Below are 19,959 nucleotides of genomic sequence, written 5' to 3' on the forward strand. Positions count from 1 at the left end.
CTATTGCAGAAAAGGGGCCTGATTAGCCGCAGGAAGTCCTGTGAGGAAAGAATTGCAGTTGTTGTGGTCGATGTGGAGGTTGGACGTCCCTCTGGGTGTCATCTACATATGAGCATATACCTTATCAAAAGGTAGTCATCTTTCAAAAATGTCTTTCAAATTTGAAAAATAAAGGATTATGCCTAATACATTATTAATAAAGCTGGACAGAGGGGGGCAAGGGTTATCGAGATGTCAATAATTCATTGTTGGTTGCTCCCTGGTCCACTCTCAGACCGTCTGGGATGCACACGCACACAACCCAGAGCGGATCGGTTTTGATTTATTCCAAGTCTGTGACTGACTTCATTGTACACGTGTGCCATATATCGTAAAGCAAACTAATGGGGTTGAGGTCGTCTACCATGTGACTCCAGTGATGGCTACCCCAGTTTCAGTTATTTGTTTTTTATTCAGTAAAAGGTTTTACTGTAAAAAAAAAAATAAGCTGCTTAACGAGTTGGACACTGTCTCTGGCGGCAAATAGGAACGTTTAACAATGCAGCGCAGTTAGTTATTTTGTTTGAACTCATAGTGTACGCCGAATCAGTGCACCTCCCCCTTCAGAAAATACAAAGAGGAAGTATGCTCAGAAAAGCTCCCTCTATAGCATTGTCTATATTAAAACCTGGCTTCCTCTTGTGATAAATAACACAACCAAAGACTGATGCACCCCCAAATGCAAATTAGAGGCCTATTGTTCCAACGTGCTGTTCTGCCGCAGTAGGAGAAAACACACAACTTGCACTATTGTTTGACATGTTATTTGCCATGACATCAACGCCGTGTGCTTGCAGAGCACTGCCACTTCCTGTGTATCTGAAAATCCACCTTGTGGCGGGCCGCGCGTGTGGAGGCCGACAGGCAGATTGAAGGCCTGAACGGGAGATGGTGTGAGTGCACGTGTGTCCTTGTGTGCCTTTGCTGACTCTATAAAAGCCTTATACATGTAGCACACTGTCCACACAGTGACAGGAAGAGCAGCTGTACCCCTGAGACCGCCCTGTGTGTGTGTGTGTGGGGGGGGGGGGGGGGGGGGGGGGACAGGGAAAGGAACTGACCCTCAGCGCCATGACTGCATCTATTATGTTGAGACACGGTTCACGGTTAGCCCTCGGTCATCAGTGCATCCAGCTCTGAGGCAGAGGAAAAGAGATTGCTCAGTATTGCTTTAAAAGCACTCCAAACGTTTGCCCTACCTCGTCTACTTTCAAAAGGAAGAGAGGTCGACCTCCTCTACTTCCTCACTCCCCCTATTGTCCGCTGAAATGTAACCCAGATGCCATGAAATGGCTGCAGTAGTAACAGTACCCACACTTATCCCGTTTCTGACCGCTTTTATGGGAGCGAATCTCTGGAAGCTGACTTCGGTTTCTCTCAATAAGTGTTGCTTTATAACACAAACTTTTGAAAAATTAGACTACTGTCTCTTGTTAACTATCACAGCTCAGGCATTAGTGAAGCCTCCAAATGCCTTTGACAGAGAAATCAAGGGCTATCCAAGAAGGAGATTACTCCTAAAAATAGATTACTGTTAATTCTATTAACAGTGAAAAGCGATTTACTAATGAATGGAATGGTCAACCAATTTAATGTTTTGATTTCATCCTTGTAAAAAACAGTATGATGGCTTCAATTATGATTATCATCAGTGATAAGCAAGTATGAATCTGTGTTATGCACCTTTAAACATTGCATCTGAGTTAAAACTACCTCTTCCTAAAAATGTTATTAACACACCGCCCCGAGCGGATGGCTTTGCAAATGAAGGCCGCAGGCCGGCGCTTACTGCGGTTTACGGCCTCCGTCTTGTCTTGAGTGCTCGTGTCATTTGCAACAGCGGCTCTGCAACTACTGACCTACATAAAAAACGAGCGCTTCATGCACCAATATGCCCACAATGGCGATGCAGATAGTGGCTGGTGTACTGTGACGCTATTGCAGGCTATGCAGTGCACTTGAATGAACCAGGTGACTTCTAATGCTTCCTTGGAAGGATTCTCAGAGTCGTTACAGACAGAAGCCGCTGGTCTACACGCCCGGAGCCGACACTATGATTTAAAGTGCTCATTTTTCTTTACCACGGTATAAAATGGATACATAGCTGCTGTGACTGCAGGGCTCTTATTTGTGTCACGTAAACAAATTGAGTCCGAATATGAGGCGTGTGTATATATTTTGAAGCACATGAGAGATTCCCTTCCCCTTTCAGCCAGTTTCTTGTGTGGTCTTGTCTGGTGTGGTCCTGTTGTTAGACAACCAGCGTAAAACTGAAAGGTACTAACTGCTGTCGCCTCTCACTTCTTTATTACCGCTGCCTTCAACTTGCAAATTAAACCGTTGAGGTTGCAACTTCCTCCTCGTAGCTGTGACAGAAAAAAAGAGGCCCCTCATGCGCGTATTTTCAAATATTTCCAACACTAGCCCGTGATAAAAATAAACATCATGATGTATTTTTACAGTCCTCTGAATGCGGGATGATTTCTGCCTTTAAAAAAAATTCTATGTGACATTACGCCGACAGAGTGATGCGGTGCTACGGTGAATGGCCGGCCCTGGTCTGCTTTCAGTGGCTCTAAATACCCCTGAGGGCCCTTCTCCTGTAAAAGCACCGTGAACAATGAGATGGAGCCACTGCACCGCTTAATGGTTTAATGTATGTGTGTCATCACTGAGAGGGACATTGTGATTAACAGCAGCAGGCTCCAATGTATTTCTGAAAGGAGACATATTCTAACATGTATATTGTATTTTTTTAAGTTTATCTTAACATCTAAATATGTTTAAATTAATAAGACGTAACGGTAACTGTTCACAGCAGAGATGGTAACATAATGTTCATGAAAGCACCGCTTCCACATATTTTATGACTATCAGGGTTGTAAGAAATTAATATTTTATCCTCTCCATAAAAAGCACAAACATACGCACAGCATGATTTATTCAGATAGGTCTAAGACACCATTCAACACTGAATAGGTTCTTCGTAATCAAAGCTCCTATTTCTTTGTTCGACCTTCACATTTCACACTCAGCACAGCTGATGGATTTTGTGAGGGGTCTCAGAAAGGACATTAATAACTGTTGTTCCTTGAGGTCGTTTAGTTTAGCTCACAAAATCACCCAAAGCTTCAAACAAAACAATTAACTGCCGAAAATGATAAAGATTCATACATTCATTCATCTCATCTGTGCTGTCTGCAAAGTAATACTGGACAACTAAAAAAGGGCAACAGCCTCAGAAATAAAAAAAAAAAAAGGCCGGCCACCGTGGGACCAGTGACTAACAGGGGACAGGTGACAGCAGAGAGCAAAGCTAAGAGGATCCACCCAGAGGCTTACGCTGCCAGCATCCTGCCATTTGATGACAAGGCTCCGCCTGTCCAACTGCCTTTCCTCGCTGAGCCCCCACAGGGAGCCTGCCGAGGGGTGTAGCCGTGCAAAATGGCTCCAAGTGAGAAGAACCATACGATGCTGAGTCAGACCAGAAAAAACAGAGTCTGCCTGGTAACCTCTGAACCACTTTGCTCTCAAAGCTTATTTTTGAAAACGTCCATATACATACGGTCCCCATCGTACGCCGCCAACTTGCGCTGGACGGCCCTTTAAGGAATCACTAAATCTGTCACCTGCATTTTTTTGTTGTATTGTCAAGCAAAGCCTGCCGATTGTTGACTGTTGCTGTTGTTCTGAAGCCGATGCAGACAGGGAGTCCTTTATGGAGTCCCAGCGTACATCTGTTCAGGAACATGACAAACAACGTGAGCTTAAGTTTAAATCCTGGCAGACAAATAGCATCCGGAGACATTAGCATGGATCCAGTGACTCAATCTTACCTCACTGCTGCGATGCTGCTGACAGACGGTCGTCAGCATTGTTCCGTGTTCAGTAAACAAAGGTTCTTCACTTTCTCCACCAACATTAAAAAGGCCAAAACAGCAAAGCTCTGTTCTGCCACTCGTTTTGTATCCCTGTAAGGTCTGGTCACGTTTTGCATCTGCGCCGGCTATTTTAATGGCCTTGATAGAGAACAAGCGCTACATCTGAATCCAAACCATGACACATGGTCGTGTCATGGTTTTTCTATTCAGTACACGCTCGGGCTTTCTCGACTCTTGTTTGGCGCAGGAAATAAAAGTAGGCCGATCGATTCACGAGCCTCCTCTGACTCGGCTCCCTCCTACTCAAGCCACAATAGTAAAACAGAAGAAGACATTAACAGGAAAAGGTACTTCTCGGTTGTACATTTTGCACTCAAAAAAGCAGAACTCTTGCGCAAGTAGCTATTTTTGGGTGACGGACGGGTCTGTTTATTCCAATGGGTTTGTACTACAAAAAGAGAGTATTTGGGGATTTTTGCCAGTGGATCACATGTTAAACATGTCGAATAGGTGTGCGTGTCGCTGCTGGACTGAAGAACCACAGAGCGCCAAATAGATCCATGAGCACAGTGAACAGGGAAGTTTGTCCAGGCAAGATCAAAATGTATCCTGAACAATCACGACTACATTAATTGGACCATTCGAAATCGGAATAATTATTTGTCATTTATCAAATCAAAATTCCAAAGACTTCTTGAAAATATGTTGATTTGCTTATTTTTCATTACAGTGAACAAAATTCTTTTTAGACTTAGATGAAATTATGATTTTAGTAGCCAAACTATTGAGCAAATAATCAATGATTAAGATTTTGAAAGGAGATAGTTAGTTCAGCCCCAATTCACGCATACAGTACTTTATCTCTTCTCACCACTCACATAAGAAGCAGTACCTTCTAACTAATAGCAGGGAGACGTGTTATTTATATTCACTGTTTGAGGTGATTCAATTATGATAAATAATGAAAACCAAGTGGCAGTAATTGACAAACTACTTTAGCACAAGAGCACATTCTCTGTTTGATGCAGAGAAAAGGTCTTTGGGAGAGAGGGGTATAATATGCAGCAGTTTGGTTTGGCAAAAAATTTCCATCATTAATTTTTCATGGAAATAGATAGCTTATCGCTATCGACTACAGGGGGCACAATGGCTTCAGTTATTCTGGTATTATAAGCCCTGTAATTGTCAAATAACACATGTGCTCTGGATTAAGGCACAGGAAGTGCTTGAGTTGGACGCATGCACGCTTTGACTGATGAGCTTTATTTAAATAAATGCAGCACAGTGACAAGCAGCAGAACAAAAGTCACCGGGGGCCGAGCTGGATGACGGTGCTGCGCACTTTGGGCCCCGTTGAATCAGACACACCATAAAAGAACGACTGGGGCTACAGTAAAACTTTCCCTCCTGCCAGACTTGCCGGGGACACAAACGCAATGACATCAAGTCACATTCATCCATCACCCATCCTGCCTCCCATCATGTCAGGTCAAACTGCATTTTATTGTGTAGAATGCTAATGTCAACCACAGCGAATACCACACTGAATGAGGAGCCATGCGGCTCAATGTAAATCAAATGACCCGTCCTTTGAGTGCACTGGCTTATGTAAGCTGCTTGCCCACCCCCCCACCCCCCCACAAGCTCTCCATCCCTGCCTTTCTTCGCCTTCGGCACCCTTTCCTTCCCCTGAAACCCTCTTGTCTGGTGAACACACAGCGCCATCCTAAACTGGAGGAGAGCGCAGGGGGAGTGGTGATGGGAGGGGGGGGGGGGGGGGCTGCCTCCCGCATCCCTCATTTTCTCTGCCACCTGGAAAACAACACCCCAATTCTGGTTGTGGTTCTCCATTCCATCATTGTTTGTGCACATCACATGCAGCACTGTTACAGCGCTCTTCCCCGCTGCAACACTGACGGCCTTTTTTGTCAGGATCGGAAAATTTGCACCTTGACCAAAAAATCCAGTCCCTCTTTTTGTTCCCCGCGTCTTCTTTCTCTCTCTTTCATTCTCTCAGTGTCCCTCCGTCTGTACCCCTCCCTCCACCTTGCCCCCATCGCTGGGGTCCTGCAGCCACATGCGCTCCACAGCGAAGGTTTGGCAGTGGCCTCTGGACTGTGTCACAACACCGTTCTTAAGACAATCCTATCGCGTCGTAGGGTGCACAATGGAGAGAGACAGGAGAGCTGACGGGGAGGAGGTGGGGGGAGAAGGGGAGGGGGGGGGGTAGTGTCGAGAGAGGAGGACTGGAAGGAGGGAGGGGGGGGGGATGAAATGCGACAAAGGTTGCGAGCTGGATTCTAATCCACAATGTCGCGTGTAAATGGCATAAACAGGGCTCCCTGAGTGGAATTAGATTTCTAAAGAGCAGCCAGCGACACGGTGGCTGGAGAAGCACAGGGGGGACAAACTAGAGGGTGATACCGTGAGCCATGATTTCATACCCTCTACGGATCTCCTACATTGTCTCCGGTTGGATTGTGTGAGCACATGCATGCCTATACAGAGGTATGTGGCGTGTGCGGCGTGCGGATCCATCCATCTGTGTTCATCACGCTCAGAAAGAGGACGCGGGGGGGGGGGGGGGGGCGGAATGTGGATTCTCTGTGGTCTCAATACAGAAAGAAAAGGCTTACCTCCACATTTCAGCTCCGCTCGACCCTGCCTTGTTTCATCCTGTTCCTCTCTGCCGACTCCCTCCCCTTCTCTCCCCATGACAGCATTTTTCTGCTATCTATCTCCACGGTGAGGCTCTTTCTCCTCCTCCTTCAGTTCCTCCTGTCTGCCGTTCTCTTCCTCTCTCCAAAAATAAAACAACAAACGCACTTCCCGATTCTCTGGGTCCACCGGCTCTTCTGTTCTGTTGGTTAAGTCAAGAGGCAGGTTGATTTGTGCTGTCCTCCTCCCTCTTTCTCCTTCTCGCGCTGATTCTATTCCATTCACATCACACTAAAGCCAACCCCCTCTTTTTTCCTCTCGCTCGCTCTCTCTCTCTCTTTCTCTCTCTCTCTCTCACACACACACACACACACACACACACACACACACCCAGCTTCACCCGGCCTCTCAGAGAGAGGTTGATGCAGCGTCGGACAGCAGCGGCCAAGAGGAGAGCTCTCTGCGTCTTAAACTGAGCAGTCCAAATGCTTGAGTCAATTTAAAAATGTGCTGAATCAGGGACTCGTGCAATGAAATGACAAACAATAGCAGAGGTGCGGAATAATGATGCAACATTGTTTTAAGATGGTCTTTCCCTTAAGGTATTATTAATGGAAACAGCCTTGTGCATTTTCAAACGCGTTCATTTAGTCTAATGTGTCTTTTGCCAAAACCAACATTTCTGCACGGGAGAGATAAAGGCTTAAAAGCGTTGAGGGTTAAAGGTGAAAATGGCCGTGTGTGTGCGTGTGTGTGACAGTTTGTTTATTTGCACTCCCCAAAGGGTTGGGTCGAGACCATAACAAACAATCAACCTGCTCCTCAATAAGAGCACCGGAGTGTGACAACAAGCCTCGCCTTTTCCTTTCCCATCAGTCACTGCGTCCTGAAGATCTCCCACCTGGTCATTTGGGCAAATCATTTAATGGCGGTCAGGAGAGGAGGCGCGCTGCTTAACCGGGCCAGAGCCAAGCGCCCGGCACCATCCCCCTAATGACTGCATGGAGTCCCGTCCTGGCCGTACCATATGGCTGTGTGTGTGTGTGTGTGTGTGTGTTAGCAGGTCAATGGCTCTGGGCTGGGGTGGGGAGCGGGGGAGGAGAAGAGGCCTGCGTTGTGTGCCTTTAGGAGATAAGAGAATTAACAGACGCACCAGTTGATAGGAGTTAAAGGGTTTTCTTAAAAGCGAGCAGGCCTCAGTGTGTGTTCTGGTGTGCCAGCGATGTTTTGATGGGCAAAAAATAGACCAATAGAAAAATGTATTATCTCGTTTACAAGTGAAATTAAGAAAGTTCATGTAGTGAAACCAGTTGAAATGACACATTTCCAATTGACCATTAGAGAGTAGATGGTTATCTTATGATCTTAATTATTCTAAATGGTTTGTATCTCAAATGTGGCCTGTTATGATACCATTATCACAATCTACACTTGACCCACTAATATTTATAATGGCATGATTTGTCCTGGTCTGAGCCCCTCAAATTGACACAAAGGGTCATTTTCGACAATAAAGTGTTGAAATTGTTTTTTAAATGGTTTAATCAATTAATTGATTGAGTTCAACACAGAGTAAAAATACCCATTTATATAAAATAAATATAAATATATAGAGGTCACAAAATATACCACCAGCCAGTATTTGAGGAAATGTACTAGATGACAGAAATGAGCAACGTGAGATATTATATGCGTGTGAAATTCTTCTCGGCTCTCGGTTTGGCTTCACCAGGTTCAGAAAGAAAAAAGGTGTGAGGTGATGTTGGGAGAGGTTTCACCAGAGCTGAAAAGCTGTTAATTCAACCTGACTTGGTTAAAGATTAAGCGGCGCCACGGCCATCCAACAAGTAAAGAATGCCCCTCGATGCATCCGATTCATAGACCCCTGCAGGGGAAGTTAATAAAGGTTTCACACCGTCAACTGATGGCCCACTCTGTGCCGCCCTGATCACCGAAACCGCACTAAAACAAACGCTGCGTTGAGAGACCTTGCGGCGCTGTGATAAGACTAAGACACACTATTCAAGATCAGAAAAATAGTTACTTGTACCTGTAGACTGGATTGACATCTCTGATCCACTGCAGGTGCCCACGTGTTGTTCAGTGTCCTCAGCTACGCAACACCTGTAAAAGACTCACAATAGTAAGGCTGCACTTTTTCAATTTTTATTCTCAATAAACACACCCCTTGCTTAATTTTTGAGTTTGAACGTTAGCAATTTAATTATGCACAAAAAGGAAGGGCATTAAAGTGTCAATGTCACCCCCTAGTGGCTGTTAGAGTTTAACTGTTCTTATGAGCATTGATTTAGAGTTTTCCAGATGATCTCACACATTACCACCACAACCAGTTTAATTTTTTTTCAACATAGATCCGAAATGTTGTTCATTTCAGGATCTCTAGACTGATGTAGGGAGCATCTATCACCCTGACCACAGTGGAACATTTAGTTTTTTTCCTCACCTGAACAGTTGAAGCCAGTAAAGACAAACAAATACATTTCTGCGTTCTTTTTATATCAATTCAAGAACCATTTTATATTAAACGTTCAAATCATACTGTACACTGTGTTTCACTCAAAGATTTACTAAATCCTTTAAACAGGGTAAATTCCATAACTTTTGGGACATGTAAACATAAAACACAACCTTAAGGAAAGATACGATTTTTATGTACTTGTACTTTCCCGTTGATATTGTGCGGCCAGTTACTTTACATTAAGTAAAAAAAGACAAAAGACACCTGTACACAAAATTTACATTCCTCTAACAGTTCAACATGGCTTCGGTCTTTTTTTACAATCAGGTCCAGTATGTACAGTTATGAGCAACATACATGTTAACACAGGGAATTGATATGTCTCGTTGCTCACCGTTGATCAAGAGACTGAATTATATCATAAAAAGGAAGAACCCCCCAATGATCACAAAGAGCAAAAATACTTCCAACTATTTCAAACAGGGATATGAGAACAAACCCAAATAGTCCACGTTAGCTCTCAGGCCACATTACGATAAATCTTTAAAAGGGTTTTCAGCATCCAGGCTGTTAATTTAAATACATGTATTTTACTTCTTACAAGTGAGCCACATTACCAATAGAACATTTCTGACCGCGCAGTTAGTTAAAAGACAAAACAATACAACTAGGCACTGGAGGAGAATCACAATAAACTAAAAGTTACTGTGAGAATCAGAACATTTGTGCTCGCAAGAGATCCTAAAAGTGTATCCCTTTTATCTGTGTTTAATGTCACAGTCGTATGTTCATTGAGTCTCTTTTAAGAAGTGTGACTTGTTTAGTAGTTTGTATTCTATTTCATAACAATTCAAACTTGTGTTTGCAGGAACAGGTGTTGGAGAGACATTAATTCCTGCAGTTTGTACAAAAACGTGTACCCAAAGTAGAAAGTGAAGACAACACTCGGGAAGCCTGTCCCAGGGTTTAAAGAGACTTCCAAGTACTGCACTTTTTACATTTATGACCAAAGGGATTGAAATAAAGTGTCACACATTGAATTTTACATTTTGGGTGGTACATTAATAATTTGGACAACAACATTTCAACACCACTTTGTGTGGCAGATACAAAGCATGTAGACAAAAATCACATCCTTGTTGAATTGAAGGAAGATAAATCCCCTTTGTGTTTTTTTTTTTACATAATGTGGATGAGTCAACAGATGAAGCGATGTATAAAACAATATTGTTTCCATTAGTTTGCCACGCTGGGCGTTCATGTACACTATTAAACAAACATCTGACTTTTAAACGCACATCGGTCATAAACAGGATCTTTTACACAGTAGAAGGTGTGCTGTAAATTTTGGCGGTGTCACGGTTAATCAGTCTATCCTTTTTAAATTCACACTATACAATGAGTATTCACAATAAAAAGTTGACAATCTAAGTTTATTGTGTCTTATCTGAAAAAGAGTCCTGATTTGAAAAAGGTTTTGAAGCCGTACGTGAAAGCCTTGATCTGAGCCACTGTTTGCTTCAAGTCTGCTATATGGCGATTTTGGGAGGAGGGGTAGGGGCGTGTTCAGTGAGCCTGACCGGGCCTCTACCACTTGCCCCTCTTGCTCCAGTCCTTTGGTGTGAAGTGAAGGCATTTTGGATCTATACGCAAGTGTCTCTTCTGCATCGCTCTTTCATGACCGTCCACAATGTCCTCTGAAAGAGTCAGGATGTACTGACCCTACATTCAGGAGACAAAAAAAATAAAATCACTACGTCATCTGCAGTTTGTATCAGCTGCCTGTTCTTTGGCATCAAATATCTCTACACACTAAACAACTGAAACCATTTTTATTTCATTTTATAGCAGTAAACATTGCAAATGATCAATGGAAAACATCCGAGTATCATAGAAAGTTGATAAACAGTAATAATTGTAAGGAGGTTCAGTGCTTTCTTTTCTACAGCTCTAATGTTTCACAGAATGTGGGACAGCTGAGGATGAGAAACACAGAGGACACGGCGCTGGTCTCACCTTGTAATAGTTGATGAGGTTTAGGTACTGAAGCGTTGAAATGACGTCTTCTTTCTTTACACTTGTGATCTCACTGATCTCACTAGAGGTTCAAAAGAACATTTCAAATGAAAATGGGACCAATCATTTAACTGCTATAATGAAAACATATTCTTAGGAGATGATTAAAGTTAAAGAGTGTGCTTGATTTTTTAAGTATCAAACCAGCCCTGTGTTGCAAACTAAAGTAGTTTGCTCTAAAAGTTGTTGCATCTCGTAAGAAAATTGCTGATTTGATTAGATTGGCCTTTAATCGGTCCTCCCAAGCTACTAAATGATCATTATGATTGTAAACAAGAGTACACCGAACATAGAGGGGCAGGTGGCCTGTTCCACACCAGATCTGATGTTTTTATTGACATATTATTACTGTTGAAAGTCAACTTCAACAAAGAGGTTGAGGTGAATTGCCATGAGACACATACTTGATTGTAATCTGCGGCCTTTCTCCGTTGTCGGGTTTAAGGTCCATGAGAATTTCCAGGATCGTCTGGGACCAGTAGGAGCGATACGACAAAAGACCCAAGTCAGACAGCGGCTTCTCAGGAGTCCCCGTCTTCCCTTCTACCTTTGACAGCTCGTAACCTGACGAACACACACGCGCGCGCACACACACACACAAACACACACGTTGAAGCAGAGCTGAGGGGAGCACAGAAAACGGACTCCCGTGTTGGTACGTTTACGGTCACTGTGTCACGGCGACACTCACTAAACTCAATGAGCAGCTTGCCGTATCCTCTCCGCTGGTAGGGAGGCAAGGTGAGGATGCAGGCTACGTTGTAATCTTCAGTCGACTCTTTTTCCTGCATGAAGAAGAAAAATGAAGTTGTGTTTTGGGGGACTGTTCCCAAGCTGTTGTGGGTGGACGTTGTATACACACTGCAGCAGAAGGTGAAAACAGTCTTGCTTCATTTGTGTACCTTTGAAAAGTAGCCCACTATGTGGAAGCCTTTGGAGTCGTACTCTGTCATTACATAGAAGAGGAAAGGGTCCGTGTCGTAATACAAGGTTTTGTGGTCCAGGAAACACTTTGCGAGTAAACACAGGTTCTGGGAATAAGTCTGGAAGAACATGACAGACATATTGGTCAAAAATACACAAATGCTTTCAGAGAACGTCATGGGGAGAGTGAAAAATATCCATTACTAACTTTGTTTTTCCTGCCGTCGATCTCAAAAAATGAGATGGTGCCTTTGCGGTAGATCTCGTTGCCTGGAGGATGTCTAAGATTACATTTCGTCTGCCAAAGACGTAAAACACAAGAGGATGAGCGCCATGTTTCAGTGACAAGAGATGAAGAAGGAAGACGGTGACATCCTGATGGTTCTTACCAAATGCCTCTGGAGACACTTCAGGCTTTTGAGGTACTTGAGACAGAATTCACAGAGGTAAAGGATGGGCAGAGTGGTGAGCTCCTGTGGGTACGGTGAGAAGTACCAGGGCTTCAGTCTGTGCCGTCCCAACTCTATGCACTCTATGTTCTTCATCCGGGTGACGATGTCATCGTGGCTGCGGTCCGACACAAGACTGCCCGTCATGCGGGGTGCTGATGGGATGCCGTCTGAGCTGTCTTGGGAATCCTGGAGATGCGGACATTAGAGAGGGGACACATTTCACACACTTACTGCAGCAACTACTTTCATGCAGCTAAATGTTGGGTGGAAACACAGCTTGATCAAAAAGGAGCATACGTTTTCAAGAGACCTATACATTTAGATTTCTTTAATTAAGATTAACATGAAACGCCAGAGTGGATGGACGTGTTTCTAAAATGTAACTATCCCCTTTGTTTTATTGGACCCACCAAGGAATAGCAGCATACAATCAACATGTGGTAATGAAAACTGACCTCTGGTGGTGGAAGAAAGACACTGGCACTTTGAGGGTTGTTATACTGCAAAACCTTTATCATCTGGCAGAAACAGACAACAATTAGCCTTTTAGAAACCATGAAAGAGGAATAAAATTCTTATTGATACTGACAAGTCTGGTTAAGGGGCAGATTGGAAGAAATATTGAACTCATTGAACTCATGAGCTAGCAGTTATGACAGTAGTAACAAAGATGTTGATGAATGACAAGTGAAGAAATGTTAGACCAATTATTTCATATGGGTTTGACAGCTATTTTATGAAGTTATGACAAACCCACTGGCCACTATCATCAGAGGTGATGTGAGAACGTGTGAGGGCAAAACTCATAAAGGCTGAGCTGCTCCTGTTGACCTGGTATATTATATTCTGGTGTTTCATTAAGTGACATTAAATCCAGTGTTTCCACAACCATTGAACGAGGAGGGCTCGTCTCCTTGTGCTTCATAAGCATAGCTACATAAAAATAAGGGAAGCTAATTTATCTTAGGACAGTAAAGAATGATAACAATTTAGAAATAATTATTGTGATAAATGTTACTCTGGGATTAATTTGATGACAAATACTTGTGAAAAACTGCCAATATAAATACCGGCAATAATTATGGTCAGTTTTTGAAACTGGAGTAAATAATTAACATTAATACAAATTGTTCTTTTATTGAATTCTATAGGCATATTTTGTACTTTATTTATGCATTAATTGCAGAGACTGACATGTAAAGAATGAAATAAAGTTACAAACCTCATCAGCTCCCCCACAATTAGCTTTTCTCTTCCTGCCGGGCTGCGAGGGAATGATTCGCCGGGCAGTACCGTTCTATTATTACATAAAAAGCAAAAGTCAGGCAATAACCAGTCAAAATAAACAAATCCAACACTTAAGATAATTAAGATTTCTTTACCGTTGTGAGTGAGGAGATCGGTTCGTGGTCTTCGCGGGACTTAAAGGTGCTCGGCTCCCTCACAGCAGGAAAAACAGATGCCTGAGAGGCTTCAGTTGAACTTGGCAGGGAGGGCACAGGGGGGGCTGGGGGTACCTGAGTCGCCATGGGGACGGCCTCGACTTTTCTCTTCTGCTGCAGACAAACGTTTTTTTTTAAATTTGGCTTGAAATTAGAAGTAGACCAACAACTTTAACTTATCAGAATGTGCGATACGAGCCAAGAAGGTGTCTTGTTACACGGCCAGTTAATCACATAGCAGCTTTTAGCACTTACACAGGTTATCTCTAGATGGACCTTTTCAAATTGGAATAGCTTTTGAAATGAATTTAAGACTCAACAGATAGAGATGCAAGAGTTCAAACTAAAATTGTTAACGGGTTTTATGTTTTTAAACGAACGTCATCAACAACTTTCCATTGTGCAATGTATTATGTTTGTTCAATTGTACATCTGTAGATCCTGATAGCTCATACTTCTACTATTCCATCTTCCACACAACATGAACGGGTAAAAGATAAACAGAAATACCAGCTACCTTGACAGATTTGTTGTTGAAATGTGGCTTGACAAGTCCAGTGCATACACCGGACAAACATTTGGTCCCACTGTAAGTCAAACCACTTCCAGAAGTGATCTGCACGACAGGCTCAGGATCTTCCTTTTTAATTTCATGGTTGTTTATTTCTGGATTTCCATGGAGTTCAGCATGACTTGACAGCTGTGTGATCACATAAAATGCATGTTACCGCTGGTTTCAAACAAGGTGCCCGTCATTTCTAGATTGTGTAAATTCAAGTGTTACCGGTGTGGGGAGGGTTTTGCCTCTGGAAGGAGCCGTGGCCGACTGTACGTTCAGATCTAGACTCTTTCTCTGAATTGATAAAAAAGGAAGGAAACGGGTTAAATGACATTCATATTAACCCTTAGATTAATGCACAAACAATGCAACTATCGTCTTTCACAATAACAGCATTAAAAATGAATTAAAATGAAAATCTTAATGTGTCGAGTCATGGCTAAATATATATTTAAACACAGCAAACACATTATGTACACTGACCTGACAGATTTGATAGAGTGAGGAAATAAACATTACTGTTGCATACACTTACCACTTCTCTCTCTGGAGAACCGGGACGGGAGCCTGGAAGGCCGTTCTTGGTTGGCGTTTTAGCTTCTTTCTTAGGAAACTGAAGCTTCTTCATGTCCAGCCTGTCCCCTGTGACCCACTCATCCAGGCGCTTGTTGACTTTGTACACAAGCAGTTAGACACAAACAAAAAGACATCATGCGCTGGGTTTCATGTCATGTAATTCACTCTGTAAAGTGACAGCAAATGCAGTTAAAACGTCAAAAGAAAAACAATATGTAACACAAAGTATACTCACAGTCAATATAGTGCACATAGTAAAGCTTTCTCGAAGAGACTTCCTTCACACTTAAAATTTCAGCCAATGCTGTAAGAAAAGCAGATAAAAGGTCAATTAAAAAACGTGCAAATGTCGTGCACTCGCATTAACAAACTTATTTCCATGGACCTCCAAAAAACAACTACTGAAAGATAATAGATAAAGAACCACAATATCCTCACAAATATGGCAAATCATTTTTTATTTTCATCTTCTCAATTGAGACAAAACGCGGCTTTTATATTTTACATTAACTGTCGTGAGTTTTAGAGAGTTGTTCAGCGACAACTGCAACTCAAAAGTGTTTCTCATAGTACACAGTGTTTCTCATAATACACAGTGTTTCTCATAGTATACAGCTGTGAGGGTGTTTGGCCGGACGTTTAAAAAAAAACTATGAAAACATGATAATAAAAAGAAACAATAAATAAAAGTGTACAAGAACAAGGATGGAGAAATAGATATTTTGTAATTCAAATACAAAAAAGCTTTATGAGGACACCTTATCGTTTACATTCGTATTACGATTAAATAACAGGACGTTTAGGCACAAACTCCACTTTGACATGAGGCTCCAGCTGAGTGATGTCAGAGGAGCAAAGTGTCAGACTGAAGCTCCACAGTTACTGACTGTAACTTTGTTGGGGCGCTTACATTTCTCATTAGTTCAACATGTCAATATTTGCCATTGGACCACTTTGGCCCATATATGACCTTTAAATGTGAGATCATTTCAATTTAGGCAACCAACAGTGTGTTTCACATTTGTAAACAACAGGGAGATGTCAGAGGGATTTCATGCAGGTTCCCCTAAAAACATATTTTCTACTAAAAGAAATCCATAACAGCTGGTTTGTTTATTACACGGTGGATGTACGAGTGGTTTCAGCAAGCATTCAAAGCAAATCCGTTTACACTGCACAGTTAAACGTGTGCCCTGTGAGTGTGGTGTTTACAGAGCTTTAGCTGGAGGCCGAGGCGTCCGATAACAACAGCTGAGGTTCGCTAGTTAGCATTAGCTAGCTTAGCACAAGAAAACAACCGGACAATACTTACGCCATTCGTCCTCGTGCTCTTGGTTTTTACGAAGAACAGGGAGGCGACAGCCCTCAACGATCTCGACCTGTAGGAAATAAAACCTTTATCTGCATCCCGAAACGGGTCAATGTCTCTGAAATTAAAATGTGTATCTTGAAAACGTACCGATGATGCGTTGTCCGCCATTTTCGTCATCTGTGAGAGCAGGAGCAGGGTGTTGTGGGAAAATGCCGGTCCACAGCAAAGATGAAATAAACAACAAGATCATACTCTGTCGCTCAATGTAGGGGGCGGAAGTTGTAAAACCAAACCGGAAACAACGAGCAGAGATCCTTATCAAATGGCAGGTGTGGCGCAGCACCTTTATTAGGAACAGAAATGTGAAAGTGCCCGCATCAACTGCATCAAAAGGTGGAGGCCTTGTAAGGGCTTTCATTTAAAACCTATTTGATCATTTTGAAGTCAAAAACCAGAGGAGAGAGAGCCTGCATTCAAAAACGTAAATCTATTCTCGCCATATCATATCGAGATGAAGTGACATTTTTACATATTCATTATCACATTGTGTTTCAAAGAAACTGACTGCATGGCCCGTAATGAAACAGGACAGGAGTTGTCAATAATAATGTAATTTAAGGCCTAAGGCACATTTCTGATTTGAAATAAATCTGCAATCCAATCTAATTTCATTTCATTTCTGGGGCCAAAAATATTTGCCCACAAGAATGAGGAAAATATGCCGTCCCAGTGGCCAGGAATGTTTTATACAGGTCATGCAAAAAAAAGTATTTTCAATAAAAGAATTGTATAAACTTCTTGGCAGCAGGGGTCCCTCTTGTCTACGACCTAATGAAACAAAGAGAAGCACAGCCGGCTTGAATGTGACCTTGTACATGATTTTCATTGGCATCATCAAACAGGTTTTAATACACAGCCAAATGGAGATTTAGATTTTAGTTGAACAGTGTGCTGGAAGTGGTGGGAGACAGCAGGACAATGTTGAAATGATTATCCTTGATGGAGAACAGATCCCGCCCCATGCAGGACACCCTGGCTGCTGTAAACAGCTCCTTCAGCCACCAGCTGACTTACCCCCAGTGTGTGAAGGTGTTTGAAGGAGAGGTACCGCAGCTCCTTCCTTCCTGCTGCTGTGAGGCTGCAAGCACGAGACCAGAGAAACTCAAGCTTGTTTAATAATGTCAGTATTATTTTTTAGTTCTGTTTATAATTGAATTTCAGATACTGTGGATTCTTGTTTTAATTTATAACCGCTATTTCAAACTTTTTGTATCTTGTTTTTATGTGCACATGTGTACTGTGCACTTTACTCCATTTGCTGCGGTTATCTTGTAAGTTTCCCGGTTGTGGCATTAATAAAGGACTATTTTATCTTATTTTATCTTATCTTATGGGATATACTGTAAGTCTGATTAACAACCATGGAAGCACTTTTTTTTCTTACCTGCTCTTTTTACATGAGTGGATGTAAAAGCAGCGCTATTGAAAAACGTATGAGCTGCAAATTGTCTAGTTTTATTCTTATTTTGTATTCATTCAGATCTTTATGGTTCCTGACATTGACACCCAGATTTCCATTTTTAAAAGTATACTTACTCCTCTAAACAATCGTCTCCTTTCCACAATAACACAGCTTACATTACCAAGTTATTCAAAGCTGGAGGTATTGGCTTCCAATGTTAAAATGTTTTCTTTTTAAATCTTGACATGAAACACTGACCAAGATTGTTAGCATGCCTTTACATGACATTAATGCTGAAACCAGTTTCACATCGATATCATGAGTGAACAAAAAGTGGTTGTTATAAAAAAGACACCCAAAGATTGCATCATTGATGTGAAAACCCTTGTCCACCTGGTAAATAACGTATTTAAGGCTCTAATACACCTGTAGGCAAGGTATCTGTTTAAGCATATGACAAGTAACCATATATTAACAAAAAACCTTTTCACAAATAAGTGTGAATTAATGGTATTTTCATCTCAGGGAGCGAGGGCAAACGTTATAAATGATCTTTATTATAATCCTTGGAACAGCGTTCAGTACACAGAACTTGCATTTTTTGATTCGAGAAACCATAAATTAAACTGAAAATGAAATGTACTTCCGACAAATAAAAATGAAAGAAAAAAAATCAGTGTAAAACCGCTTTCCATTAAATTATAAATGTTCTATCAAACGACATAGCTTTCTGTAGGGATAGCCTGTGTATTATTTATCATGCATGAGTGCACAGTAGTCTGGTGGCTTATTATGACAAAAAGGAGAAACAGTGAATAGTGAAATGATAAATTATAATGTCAAAGACGGCAAAGCATTTTGACATGAGCATACATTCCTCGTTGTACACAGTCTCTTACAGAACGCTGCTTTCAAGCATTCCCAGCTAAAACACATCTGTCAGTGATCACCAATCTGACCCGTGAGGGACGCTGCAAAGCAAATCTAATCAGATCAATATAATCCATCTGGATTTGAATATCTACACACATTGCGAGTGCCTCTTCTTTGGTCAAAAGATTAACATGTTAATCCCGAACTTCTTAATGACTTCAACGCTGACAATGAACCATGCTTTCCTTCAGAGGTTGGAGCTGTTTCATTTCTTCTTCTTTTTTACCTTATAAAGTTATACCTGCAGGCCTAATATTACCTCATGGAATTTACTATATTTATAAGTAAGGTAAGACACATATATCTGCTGTGTTGATTTTTAAACAGACTTTATGTAATTCTTCCTTCTTGCTACACATTTTCCTCTGCTAACAATTTGGCCTGAAATTAAAAATTAAATATCTGCTTGGTAGCTGTAGTACAGCACCAGTATTTTTTCTTATTATTATTCTGCTTCTGTCTCAAATTTAAATCCTCAACACAGACATTCATTAAACACACCCACCAAATTAGTCAGTGACCAGAAGCAACGAAAAATTACTAAATGAAAAGATAGAAAGGAGAGATTGCAGCGTCACATTTTTCTCTGTAGAAATTGGCCCCATTTAGTTAAAATACCTTCGGATGGATATTGCACATAGTAAAACTGGTAGCAACAAAAGGGCTCATATCAAGGTCTTAATATAAAACATATTGACTAAATAATGTCACAGGTTCTGGAGGTATAACCATCAAACATCACAATATTGACTATTGCTATTAATGACAGAATCCAAACGTTTCTCTGCAGCTTTCTGTTTGAGCAGGACTCCGGCTGCCGAACTGTGAAGCAGATCTATGATCATGAAGCTGCTTCACTCATCCAGTTTGTTCCAAAAGAGGCCGCCATAAGACCTAGCAACTTAATGATGCATTTGGTTGTCTTCCTTCCAGCACATTTCACACATTACTACGGTACTTTTCACTCCCAATTTTTTTCTTTTTGTATCTACAGCCGTGACGCACTTTTTTACAGATATTCTATAATAGTTCAGCAGAAAGCAGAGGATTTGCATTTCCTCAAAACATGGCAAGATACATACATTTGGATGGGGAAATTAAATTGTTACGCTTCAATCGGAAATTTAATATTTCATAAATTTCATTCCTGTGAACATGCAACATTC

General features: G+C 41.8%; 2 protein-coding genes across 4 annotated transcripts in view; both read right to left on the reverse strand.

The window, feature by feature from the left end:
- Positions 1-6,940, reverse strand: part of sipa1 (signal-induced proliferation-associated 1) — a 28,239-nt gene extending 21,299 nt beyond the window's left edge. For 2 of the 3 annotated variants that reach the window (XM_037466971.2, XM_037466974.2), the window contains exon 1: positions 6,557-6,940. The gene's annotated coding sequence lies outside the window, so the exon portion shown is untranslated. Of the gene's footprint in view, positions 1-3,875; positions 4,119-6,556 lie in introns of those variants that run through there. The other variant, XM_062557999.1, reaches the window with a different exon arrangement.
- Positions 6,941-9,074: 2,134 nt separating this feature from the next.
- Positions 9,075-16,668, reverse strand: LOC119215088 (histone acetyltransferase KAT5). Its single transcript, XM_037466914.2, has 16 exons — positions 16,546-16,668; positions 16,399-16,465; positions 15,322-15,390; positions 15,046-15,182; positions 14,736-14,804; positions 14,469-14,651; positions 13,892-14,062; positions 13,732-13,806; positions 12,965-13,027; positions 12,447-12,695; positions 12,266-12,355; positions 12,036-12,176; positions 11,825-11,918; positions 11,538-11,697; positions 11,074-11,155; positions 9,075-10,779 (listed from the first exon to the last, which is right to left on the reverse strand). Exons 1-16 carry the CDS (start codon positions 16,573-16,575, stop codon positions 10,645-10,647), a joined length of 1,815 nt encoding a protein of 604 aa, XP_037322811.1. The 5' UTR covers positions 16,576-16,668; the 3' UTR covers positions 9,075-10,644.
- Between the last annotated feature and the right edge of the window lie 3,291 nt (positions 16,669-19,959).

Source organism: Pungitius pungitius, chromosome 16 (genome assembly GCF_949316345.1).
Source record: "Pungitius pungitius chromosome 16, fPunPun2.1, whole genome shotgun sequence".
In the NCBI taxonomy this organism is placed as follows: Eukaryota; Metazoa; Chordata; class Actinopteri; order Perciformes; family Gasterosteidae; genus Pungitius; species Pungitius pungitius.

Coding starts and splice junctions, on each gene's coding strand:
- LOC119215088 (XM_037466914.2), bottom strand. CDS start 16,575: ATGACGAAAATGGCGGACAACGCATCATCG. Junction 11,698..11,824: donor CAAGCTGCTCATTGAGTTTA/GTGAGTGTCGCC, acceptor TGTGTTCGTCAG/GTTACGAGCTGTCAAAGGTA. Junction 11,156..11,537: donor AGGCCGCAGATTACAATCAA/GTATGTGTCTCA, acceptor TTGAACCTCTAG/TGAGATCAGTGAGATCACAA.